At 44.0% G+C, this 12,469-nt stretch overlaps 1 protein-coding gene across 7 annotated transcripts in view; it reads right to left on the bottom strand.

The window, feature by feature from the left end:
* The window catches only part of myo6a (myosin VIa), a 102,810-nt gene that overhangs the window by 30,211 nt on the left and 60,130 nt on the right, over positions 1 to 12,469 (bottom strand). For all 7 annotated transcript variants that reach the window (XM_014204923.2, XM_014204924.2, XM_014204926.2 and 4 more), the window contains exons 16-23: positions 5,788 to 5,915; positions 5,497 to 5,592; positions 5,039 to 5,209; positions 3,560 to 3,598; positions 3,176 to 3,269; positions 1,971 to 2,101; positions 1,796 to 1,873; positions 1,208 to 1,337 (exon numbers count right to left, since the gene is read on the bottom strand). In XM_014204923.2, the coding sequence (XP_014060398.1) occupies positions 1,208 to 1,337; positions 1,796 to 1,873; positions 1,971 to 2,101; positions 3,176 to 3,269; positions 3,560 to 3,598; positions 5,039 to 5,209; positions 5,497 to 5,592; positions 5,788 to 5,915 (867 nt within the window). The remainder of the gene's footprint in view (positions 1 to 1,207; positions 1,338 to 1,795; positions 1,874 to 1,970; positions 2,102 to 3,175; positions 3,270 to 3,559; positions 3,599 to 5,038; positions 5,210 to 5,496; positions 5,593 to 5,787; positions 5,916 to 12,469) is intronic.

Genomic DNA, 12,469 nt, shown 5'->3' with positions numbered 1-12,469 from the left:
TGTGGGAGACATGGAGCGTGAGAAAGAAAGAGAGGAGAGAAAGAGGATGACAATGGGAGACCAGACATGTGGCGTGCCGCTGCTAAGTGAATATAGGGGACACGCTGCACAGTACACTCCAGCGGTAATTCACACAGAAAGAGCAGACGATATGGAAATGTTGCCTCAGTGAGAGGTAAACCCAATGGGTCAAAGACTGTGTGTGACTGAGTGCATGTCCCCCTACCCCCTTATTTGTGTACTACTTTTGACCAGAGCCCTATGCACTACCTAGGGGATAGGGTGCCATTTGGGACGCACTCAAGGAGTGTAATGTTGAGTTGTACCATCCACCTTTTGCACTCAGAAGACTCAATTCGTCAGGGCATAGACTCTACAAGGTGTCGAAAGTCTTCCACAGGGATGTTGGCCCATGTTAACCAATGACTCCCAGAGTTTTTGTCAAGTTGGATGTTGGTCGGGTGGTGGACCATTCTTGATACACACGGGAAAACGGTTGCCCTTGAAAAAGCCAGCAGCAGTGCAGTTCTTGACACACTCAAATCAGAGTGCCTGAGCTTCCCAGTTCAAAGGCACTTAAATATTTTGTCTTGCCCATTCACCCTCTGAATGACACACATACACAATCCATGTCAAGGCTTAAAAATCCTTCTTTAACCGGTCTCCTCCCCTTCATTTACACTGATTGAATTCACCTTGTCAGTCAGTCACGGAAAGAGCAGGTGTTCCTCATGTTTTGTATACTATCTGGGCAGGTAATAGATCATATCTGAAGGACTGAGGTGAACGGTCTGCCAACACGGCCCCACAGCACGTTAGAGTAATGGAGGAAAAAGCAATATCTTGGTCCAGGATGAAGAGGTTTTAAATGACTGTTTTCAGAGTTTTATGAGGCGGTCTGATTATATCAGAGGACATCGCCACACAAAACAGATGGCCAGAGCCAGTTGGCGTTTTATGGTCGGAATTGGGTCGGAGCAACTGGTGCAATCACTTTAAACCATTTGTCTCCTAAAACACATGTTCACAAAGCATATCAGCATAGGCGAGCTGATCTAGGATCAGGTACCCCCTGTCCATATAATTTTATTCATTATGACTTAATTGGGAAAACTGACCCTAGATCAGCACTCCTACTCGGAGACGCATTGAGAATACAGGCCCTGGTGTCTAATGGTGACGTGGTAGGTAGCAGGATGTTACTCACATTTGATGACAGAGAGGGAACACCACTGGACCTTCTTCCAGCGGCTGCAGATGAGCCACTGGTTGACCTTCTTGACCAGCTCTGCCAGGTGGTCAGGGTCGGACTTCATGATCTGATCAAACTCCTTAAACTGAGTTGAGGATGGGTGGAGGAAAGAGGAATGAGACCGACACAGGTGGGGGAGGAGATCGACACGGGTGGGGGAGAGAGGTGACCGACACGGGTGGGGGAGAGAGGAGAGAGAGAACAGAGTAGTGAAAGGCACTTTCCCCTCTAAAACAGCCATCAGTATGCAGATGTTCCCTGCTCAGCGGAGATGACAATAGCGGATGGATATATTAATTTAAAGCCATAACAGCAGTTCCTGTCTGGTCAGGGTCAAGAGGAGAACATATTGATTTACTCATAAGCACTAAACTACAGAGCTTGAATGTGAAATGCCAAACCGCACATTTAACATCACTGACTAATTCATCTGGTGCAGAAGTAAATACCCAGTGGTCGATGGTTTATTATCAAAATCCCTTTCCCCTCACAGTCAAACCAGCACAATGACAACAGCACAGAGACAGATCATGGAGTTCTCACCTTCCCAGGTCTGAAGAACACTCTGGTCAGCCCAAACTTGTAGTCGTTCTCATTCAGACCCAGCGCTTTGAATAAAGCCTGCAGCGCAAACACAAGATGTTGATATGACATGTCAAACTGTGTTTGTAGAGGAGCCCAGAGCAGGGCCAGTGTGTGTGTGCCATGAGGTACTGACCTTGCAGAAGAGTCTTGGGTCCAGGCGAGTCAGCTTGGCAGGCATGTACTGCTTGTACATGTTGTAGAGCTCATGGAATGGCGCTCTGGAGGGGAAGCCTCCTTGCATGAGATCTAGCACAGACACCATTCCTACACACATAGACATACACAGGGTCACTCCAGCCCAAAGAGAGAACTCAACATCTTGGCACTTGTAACTAAATGGCAGCTTTATTGTCGAAGGGAAAATAAATAAATAAATCGAATGATGCATCAAATAACCTTAAAGAATCAAATGTTGCATCAGAAGTTGAGGCGTGACACGCCATTTAAAACATATATTTATTGTAAAACCATAGTTAAAAGCTTCAATCTTCTCCTGTTCAGTCAGAGGTGAACTTTAACACACATTTCTCTGAATCATTCTTCCAATGTATCAAATGAACGTTTGCCGACTCCACTCAGTCCATCACCCACTCAATATGGTTAATGCACTACCATTTGTCCTTAAACTCAGAGAACTGGAGCATAGTCTCTCCCTTTATCTGTGGGATCACTAATGAGTTTGTGTAGATTCAAAAAAAATATATAATCTGGCAGCTCCAAGGATACAGAAGAAAAGCATGTCAAATGCAGTATGCAAATTGACCAGGAGAATGGGACATTAAACTGAAGGCTGCTAGGCAAATTAAAAGGTCCAAGAAAGAGAAAAGTTCAGAAAACACTGAAGTAGAACATCTCTTGGCTGTTGTCCCCCAGCGGGCCCCCCCTCCACATAAAACCATCTAGGTCTAGGACAAAGAGGATTGCTGTGGAACAGGGCACTGTCAAGTTCAGGTCACCGGTAGGAACTTCTGATGAACAAGCAGAAACGTAGATGGTACACAGTAATTGTGTGCCAATTTCTGGAGAGAAAAGAAAACTGAGTTTTCAATAAACGCATGTATATCACATTGGTCATTTTGCATTTGAACGCTTTCAGGCAGATTCAAATTTCACATCTGTAGTCAGGTCTCCCAGTGTAGTTGTACGCAAGTTAAATATAAACAAATTAATCATTAACGCTTTACAGTACGGTGGGGAATCTTCACGTCATCCATCACCAATGTAGAGTGTGTGTTAAATGGCACCCTATTCTCTTTATAGTGCACTACTTTTGACCAGGGCCCATAAGGAATAGGGTGCCAAGTTGATTAGTCCTGCTCTTTAGAACTATATACTGACCTGAGCACTGCAGCTGGGAGAGGATCTGGGCCCCTTCAAACTGGTGGCTAACCATCTTCAGATTGGGCTTGATACAGCGGATGAAACTGGAGCCCTGGGGGGGAGAGAGCGAGAGAGCAAGAGAGGAGGCTGTTAGCCATGAAGACCCTATTCAATTCAAGTGTTCTATATGCAATTTCAAGCTGTTAGCCCTGACAGCAGCCACACTGAAGATGGCCACTTCTTTGGTGACCCAGATTGGTTAGACATCGGCTTAGGCAAAAGAAAACGTTTCCCCGGGAGATCGATAAAGTTACATTATACGAGACCTGATCTCAACTCAAGTTAGACGCCCTGTGAGTGGGGTGAAGCAGTAAATCGTTTAGCACTGTAGTAAATACTAACCGTGCTGCGAAGCTTCTCCAGTAGAATGTTCAACTGGGTCTGTCGAGGTAAAAAGAAGAAAAGAAAACCTTTGTTTAGTGACAGACAGACCTGTCTAGTCTAAACAACATGAACACAAGCTTACTAAGGGTACTTGCTCGCTGCCTCCAGCGCACCTGTCCAAAACTCAAATCAACAGCTACTTAAGCAACAGTACAGCCATGAAAGGCACACGTTTTACGGTTGAAGCGCATTGAAACTAAAACAAAAAGAGATTCTGTTTGAATGTCATTCATGCAAACAGGTCTAAATACAACCCCGGTAGGACCACAGGAACAGAAGGACAGACAGACGGAGGAACGCATGGTAGCCGACTAACCATGCATTGTGGGATGGTAGACAGACAGATAACCAACCGCTTGCTGGCCCCTCTCGGTCACTGTTCTAGAGCTCTTGTTGCAAATCCCCTGTAATTTTCCCAACTGGTCCAGGTTTACCAGAAATCCCAGTTCAAATTAATTCCTGGATTTCAGGAATTATCCAACCAGGATTTCTGGAAAACCTGGGAATTTTGCGCAAGTTACCGGAATTTTGCAACCCTAGTGTGCAAAGAGCTGTGTTTAACAGACTGATTGCTCTAGGGATCACCAGTGGGACATTAATATTCATACACCCGGCAGGATCGCACATCTCATATAATCAGCTGCTAACGCTTTCTATCTCACCTTGTAACTCTGAGAACAGACAGGTACTAAACTGCATCAATGATCAGGCCTTAGTCAAGCTCAAAGATCTATATCACTATTTCTAAAGTAGCTGCCTTATTTACAAGCTATGGAACTCGCTGTGGTCTATAACAGGTTGCAAAATATTGACACTACACTGGCGATACTGATATGAATAACATTTCAATTAATTGGAATTGAAAGCTGCCAACATCCAGATATCATTAGCAAGTGTTTGCCCGTGGGCTGAATTCAGATTCAAACCCAAAGTATGCATGTTGTGGTTCAGGGGACAAATTGTGGAGGGAGGAAGCACAGAGACGAGACTGGGGAGGGAGGGGACAGGGGGTGGCTGGAAGCGGTTAGCTGGAGAGAACAGCATTATTCACTGATGCATTGTGGGATTCGTCACACACAACAGCACAAGACGAGTTACCTTATTTCCCTGGCTGTTTCTACAAGTCATCACGATTGATTTTACCCCCCCCCCCCCTACCCTTCCTGTCTGTATTTCTCCCTCTCTCTACACAACTTTAAATCACAGCTATGATGGGGGGGATAGGCAAAGGATGGAGACACAGAGGGAGGAGGAATGAAGAACAGAGCAGAAAGGGAGGCGGAACAGTGGGAGGGAGAGGCATTAGGAAGAACACCACAGGTAACAGGATAGAGAGAGAACATGAACTCTGTGGAAACTAAAACGATACCTACCATGTTAAGCAGCGTAAGAATAAAGTGTGGGAATAAAAAGCGTGGGATTAACATTTGTCCTCACCTTGAATTTGTTGCCGACGCTGATGAAGCTGAGTTTGCCGGCCTTCTGTTTAGAGTCCTTGGCGTTGCTGGAGTTCTCAAAGAGATCCCGGATAAACCGGTCTTTAGACTCACTCACCAGGCACTCCAGGGACATGTGCAGCGCATCATTGTTCTTCTCCACAAACTTGGTCTGCAATTCAGAGAAAACGTAGAACCTTGAAGATGCAGAAGTACCCCGTTCAGAAAAAGGCTGCTCTGCTTGGGAAGATAAGTGGGGCACTTAAATAAAAATAAACATGCTTTGAGTTCCACCTGCTGGGTTTTGTGCAGGTTTCAAAGCAGGAGAATGTTGGAGATGCTGCAATATAGGCCTACCACAAGGATATGGTGGATAACAAATATACATGATAAAAAAGGTGACATGTTTTTTTGCCTTCAGACATCATGCTGAGTCATTGTGTGTGAACCTGAACATACTGTCTCATAGCACACCGCTCCTGCAAAGTGTCTGACAATGAATCCCTCGTCATCCCTCACGTTCCTGTGGACTTGCAGCTTGGATTTCCTGGGCACCTGAGGGATGCATCACACACCATCCATTTTAAATAAGTGAAACACAAATACAACCACTGAAGCATGACCTTTCAAATGGCTTAAAGAAAGAAACACACAAATTACTTTACAAATGCTAAAATGCGCACACACACACACACACACACACACACACACACAGAAAGGACATGAATCCTGATTAAAGTAAAAACTCACGGTTAGTCGGAAGTGGTTCTTGTGCTTGTTGTGTACGGTCTCTGCAAAGTGCTGGTCGCTTGGCTGAGGTAGACGATTCTCTTCATCCAGGATGTCCAGGATGCCCACCAGCTTGGCCTCCACAAGGTCTGTAAACAAAAGGTCAAGGTATCCCAAAATGACTATATCCAATCATCTTTCAGTTTGAGCTATACTGTTGCTTCCTGTATTTCATTAGAGGTTTAGTCTTTGTATAGTCCAGGGCTGGATTACCAAATGCAGTAGTAGGGCCATGCCCAGGGCCACTGAATAATTTTTATGTAGAAGGACTGAGAAGCTCAGTTCTGGTGACTTTTTAAAAAGGACATTCTACTCCAAAATGAGTGAAAATAAAATGATGCCGCCACAACCTTAAATATAATTTCCACCTCCCAAAATGAGCCCAATAAGATATTGGTAAAATTGTATATATTTTTACACACACACACACACACACACACACAGTCTGCTTTTAGCAATTAGCAATCACCTGTAGCCCAACTGATAACAGCATAGTGGCTATAAATAAATAGGCTGAAGCATGGGGTTGCCAATCTGCATTTCCCCTATTGAACTAATCATTAGCTAGATCCCAAATGAGATTATTTAACTAGTTAGCATCTTATTGTTGATGAACTTGAATAAACGCAGTAAACCTATAATATAGGTCTACCTGTTAGGGCAACTTGGGATAACACGTCCCCCAGCCTGTACCTTCTTTTCCAGGGTGACTTACAGTAGCAATTAGGGTTAAGTGCCTTGCTCAAGGGCACGTCGACAGATTTTTCACCTAGTTAGCTTCATGTCATCATTCTCTCCCCCCCCAACACATCCCCGGTTGCCACTACTCATGCTGAAAAAAAAAAAGTCATCCGTCTCATCACAAGTTAAGTCACTCACAAATAATTATTTATTTGAGGTAGGTTGGCATTTAACCCCAAGTCACCCTACAATTGACCCGTGTTACATTTAGCCCCACTCTCCCCTTTTTACTCACTGCAAATTGTTGAGCGGCAACATGCTAACCAAAGACTGGACCTAATATTGTGTATAAGAGGTCCTACAAGAGGTTTTGTAATCATTCCTATGATGATGTAAATAATATTTGCTGGTCTGTGGTGTGTAATGAGGAGCCACCAGACACCGCACTTGACAAATTTATGAAATTGCTTACGCCAGTTACTAATATGCGTGCAACCATTAAGAAAATGACTGTAAAAACTAAAATCCCTGTGGATTGATAAGGAATTGAAAAGTGTTGACAGGGATGAGGAAAAGGAATGGCAAATAAGTCTTTCTGCAAAACCGATTGGCAAACCTACTGCAAATTAAGAAATCATGTGACTAAGAACAAAAAGAAACTACATTATGAAACAAAGACAAATGATATAAGAATAATAGTAAAACGCTTTGGAGCACCTCAAATGAAATCAGATGGCTCATTCATCACAAAACCCACTGATATAGGCAACTCCATTAATATTTATTTTTTTCATGGCAAGATTAGCAAATAGGCATGACATGCCAGCAACAAACGCCAAACCAATCCAAGTATAACTGACCAAATTATGAAAGACAAGCATTGTAATTTTGAATTCTGTAAATTGAGTGTGGAAGAGGTGAAAAATTGACAAACTGACAACTTGGATGGAAAATTACTGAGGATGATAGCAGACGATATTGCCACTCATTCGCCATCCCTTCAATCTAAGCTTACAAAAAAGGCCTGGAGGGAAGCGAAATTAATTCCACTACCCAAGAACAGGAAAGCACCCTATTAGCCGCGTCATTGTTTAAGCCGCGAGGTTCAAAGCCTGGGAAGAAAGTTGCGGCTTATAGTCCGGGATTTACGGAATTTGCGAGGCGCACAGTACTACATGTAACTTTATTCCACATCAAGTAACTCACATAAGCGGTCAAATCAGATTACACTTTACAGAACAGTGAGGACACACACACACACACACACACACACACGAATTGTGTGTTGTGGTTAGTAGAGTAGTGGCCGGAGGGCACACAGTTAATGTATTGTGAATGTATTTGTTGTAAAATGTATTTTAATGTTTAAAAATTGTATTATAATGTATATCACTGCCTACATTTTTGCTGGACCCCAGGAAGAGTAGCTGCTGCCTTCGCAGTAGCTAATGGGGATCCATAATAAATACAAAGCTGGGATCCCCCTCTTTTTAACAAAGGCTGTTTTCCCCACGATTGCTTTATGAATTGCTGTGCCTTGATTGTCAGAATGCATGTTTACCTCCCTATGGCATTTGCAACTTGAATGCGCCTTGAGGAATATTTATCTTGCATAGAACGCACAACAAGCCGACTAGGTCAATAGATATAATATTTTACTATGGGGTTGTCAGATTTTTCTATTCATTAGTCGTTTTGTTTGCAGAGGAAAAGTCAATGTGTACTGATCTAGCATCTTCAAAGTAGAACATGAAAGTGCGCCTTTCATGTTCCATATATTTTTGTTGTGGCGGCAATAATGTTGGCGTGGCGCAACACCACAGCAAGATGATTGCAGCGGAAACACTGCACTGAAGATGTAAGAGACACCGTGAGCTCCAAAAGTATTGGGACAACGACCTATTTTGTGTCGCTTTGTCTCTGTACTCCAGCACTTCGGAGTTGAAATGATACAAACAACTATGAAGTGCAGAATGTCAGCTTTAATTTGAAGGTATTTTCATCCATATTGGGTGAAGCATTTAGAAATTACAGCACCCTTTTGTACATAGTCAGTCTCCCCCCATTTTAGGGGACCAAATGCATTGGGACAAATTCAATTACTGTATATGTGCATTAAAGTAGTCCAACATTTAGTATTTGGTCCCATATTTGTAGCACGCAATGATATCAAGCTTGTGACTCCACAAAACTTGTTAGAGCGTTGGGGCAGTAACTGAAATGTTGCTAGATCGAATCCCCGAGCTGACAAGGTAAAAATCTGTCGTTCTGCCCCTGAACAAGGCAGTTAACCCACTGTTCCTAGGCCATCCTTGTAAATAAGAATTTGTTCTTAAACTGACTTTCCTAGTTAAAGTAAAATAAAAATACTAAATAAACAAAAAGCTCCAATCTGCATATTCTCGGGATTGCGCAATGCTGCAAAAGCACAGGCATTCTAGCGCAATAGAATCACAATAGACTGTCCCTTAGACACTTATTTACTTTGCCAATCGAGGAGGATATATTATCCCTCATATGCAGTAAATGCACAGACAAATATCGAGTGACTAAGGAATTTGTGGGTAGGAAAAAAATCTGTTGAAAAACTTATGATGGACAACGTGATGGTAGGGCTGGGCGGTATACCATATTTTACTGTGCGTAAGATGGCGCCGAATGATATGGCAGCTCTGCTTCTAGCTCCTAAGTAACGTTGCAGTATTTTTTTTTATGTGTGTATTTCTTACATTATTAGCCCAGAATTTTTTGGGGGTGTTATAACATACAGCCGGAAATAACTTTTGGATATCATTGTGGCAGTAACTCTCCAGCATTACGACCAGGAATACGACTTCCCCGAATTGGATCCTTTGTTCTGTTAGGTTCTAAATGACAGGGTAAAAACTGCCGGACAACTATAAAAACTCAAACCAAATTTATTCAACCAATGGGTTAGACAGCTGAACAGACAGACATTTACACAAGAACTGGTATTTAACCCTTCCTCCTATGCCGAGTCTCCGCCTTACACCTCTGAACAGCAAATACACCTCTGATGCTAGACAGAACTTGAGTGATATGTGTTCTTCCTCACTTCATCTGACCTCGGCCCAAATTCCTCACTCCTCCCTAACTCACGGCTGTCCTGTTGACTTGTACCAGACTGTATAAGGAATGGACTTCTAGTCCGACTCGGGAGGCATGTACACCATCCACCGCTTCCAATTAAATTACTCGCTAATGTTCAGTCTCTGGATAATAAAGTAGACGAGCTCAGGGCAAGGATCTCCTTCCAGAGAGACATCAGGGACTGTAACATACTCTGTTTCACTGAAACATGGCTCTTGGGATATGCTGTCCCCGTCCATTCAGCCAGCTGGGTTCTCAATACATCACGCAGACAGGAATAAAGAACTCTCCGGGTAGAAGAAAGGCGGGGGTGTATGTTTCATTATTATCATCATCTACTCATGGTGTGACTGTGATAGCATACAGAAACTCAAGTTCTTTTGTTCACCCGACCTAGAATACCTCACAATCAAATGCCAACTGTATTACCTCAAGAGAAATCTATTCAGTTAAAGTCACAGCTGTGTATATTCCCCCTCAAGCTGATTCCACGACGGCAAACTGGAAACCATATATCCTGAGGCAGCATTTATTGTAGCTAGGGATTTTAACAAAACAAATCTGAGGAAAACCCTACTGAAGTTCTATCAACACATTGACTGTAGTAGTCGCGCTGGGAAAAGATTGGACCACTGCTACTCAACTTTTTGAAATGCCTACAAGGCCCTCCCCTCAGCAAATCTGATCAAGACTCCATGTTGCTCCTCCCTTCCTATAGGCAGAAACTGAAACAGGAAGCACCCGTGCTAAGGACAATTCAACGCTGGTCTGAATAATCGTAATCCATGCTTCAAGACTGTTTTGATCACACGAACTGGGATATGTTCCGGGTAGCCTCTGAGAATAACATACATGGATTTGGTGACTGAGGTCATCAGGAAGTGTATAGGAGATGTTTTAACCACTGACTATTAAAACCTACCCAAACCAGAAACCGTGGACAGATGGCAGCATTCGCGCAAAACTGAAAGCGTGAACCACTGCATTTAACCATGGCAAGGTAACTGGGAATATGGCCAAATACAAAACAGTGTAGTTATTCCCTCCGTAACGCAACCAAACAGGCTAAAACGTCAGACAAAGTGTAGTCGCAATTCAATGGCTCAGGCACGAGACGCATGTGGCAGGGTCACAGACCAACGTCTTGCTTCCGGACAAGCTAAACAATTCCTTCGCCCGCTTTGAGGAGAACACAGTGCCACCGACGCGGCCCGCTACCAAGGACTGTGGGCTCTCCTTCTCCGTGGCCGACGTGAGTAAGATGTTTAAGCTTGTTAACCCTCGCAAAGCTGCCGGCCCAAACGGCATCCCTAGTCGCGTCTTCAGAGCATGCGCAGACCAGCTGACTGCAGTGTTTACGGACATATTCAATCTCTCCCTATCGCAGTGTGCTGTCCCCACTCGCTTCAAGATGTCCACCATTGCTTTCTTGGGTACAGGAACAAAGGATACCGCACTAAATGACTATCGCCCTGTAGCACTCACTTCTTTCATCATGAAGTGCTTTTAGAGGGTAGTTAAGGATCCTATCACCTCTACCTTACTTGACACCCTAGACCCACTTCAATTTGATTACCACCCAAATAGATCCACAGGCAATCGCCATCGCACCGCCCTATCCCATCTGGACAAGAGGAATACCTATGTAAGAATTCTGTTTATTGCATTCAACCCTATAGTACCTTCCATGCTCATCATTAACCTCGGAGCCCTGGGTCTAAACCCCGCCTTGTGTAACTGGGTGCTGGATTTCCTGACGGGCCACCACCAGGTGGTGAAGGTAGGAAACAACACCTCCACTTCGCTGATCCTCAACACAGGGCCCCCACAAGGGTGCATGCTCAGCCCCCTCCTGTACTCCCTGTGACTGCGTGGCCAAGCACGTCTCAAACTCAATCATCAAGTTTGCAGACGACAACAGTAGTAGGGCTGATTACCAACAATGACGAGACAGCCTACAGGGAGGAAGTGAGGGCCCCGGAAATGTTGTGCCAGGAAAATACCCTCTCACTCAACATCAAATAAACAAAGGCGCTGATTGTGGACTTCAGGAAACAGCAGAGGGAGCACGTCCCTATCCACAGCGACAGGACTGCAGTGGAGAAGTTGGAAAATGTCAAGTTCCTCGGTGCACACGTCACTGACGATCTGAGTGTCAGGGGAAAATTGTCAAAGACTCCAGTCACCCAAATCAGACTTCTCTGCTACCGCACAGCAAGCGGTACCGGAGCACCAAGTCTAGAAGCAAAAAGGCTCCTTAAGAGCTTCTACCCCCAAGCCATAAGACCGCCATAAGACCGCTGAACAATTAATCAAATGGCCACCAGGCCTATTTACATTGACGACACCCCCCCCGTAGGTTTTTACACTACCGCTACTTATTATCTATGCATAGTCACTTTACAAATTACCTTGACTAACCTGTACCCCCACACAGACTCGGTTACAGTACTCCCTGTATATAGCATCGTTATTGTTATGTAATTTTCTTGTGTTACTTTAAGATTTTTTTAAAATGTTCTTTATTTAGTAAATATTTTCTTAACTATTTCTTGAACTCCATTGTTGGTTAAGGGCTTGTAAGTAAGCATTTCCCGCTAAGGTATACACCTGTTGTCTTCGGCAAATAAAATGAGTTATAGTCGACAAATACAATTTTATTTGTAACTACCTGCCCTCCAGGACACGTACAGCACCCGATGTCACAGGATGGCCAAAAAGATCATCAAGGAGAACCACCCAAGCCACGGCCTGTTCACCCCACTATCATCCAAAAGGCGAGGTCAGTACAGGTGCATCAAAGCTGGGACCGAGAGACTGAAAAACAGCTTCCATCTCAAGGCCATCAGAC

The sequence above is a fragment of the Salmo salar genome, chromosome ssa06, assembly GCF_905237065.1.
Source record: "Salmo salar chromosome ssa06, Ssal_v3.1, whole genome shotgun sequence".
Lineage (NCBI taxonomy): Eukaryota > Metazoa > Chordata > Actinopteri > Salmoniformes > Salmonidae > Salmo > Salmo salar.
The sequence above is the reverse complement of the archived record's forward strand: the minus strand, read 5'-3'. Positions and strand labels throughout refer to the sequence as shown.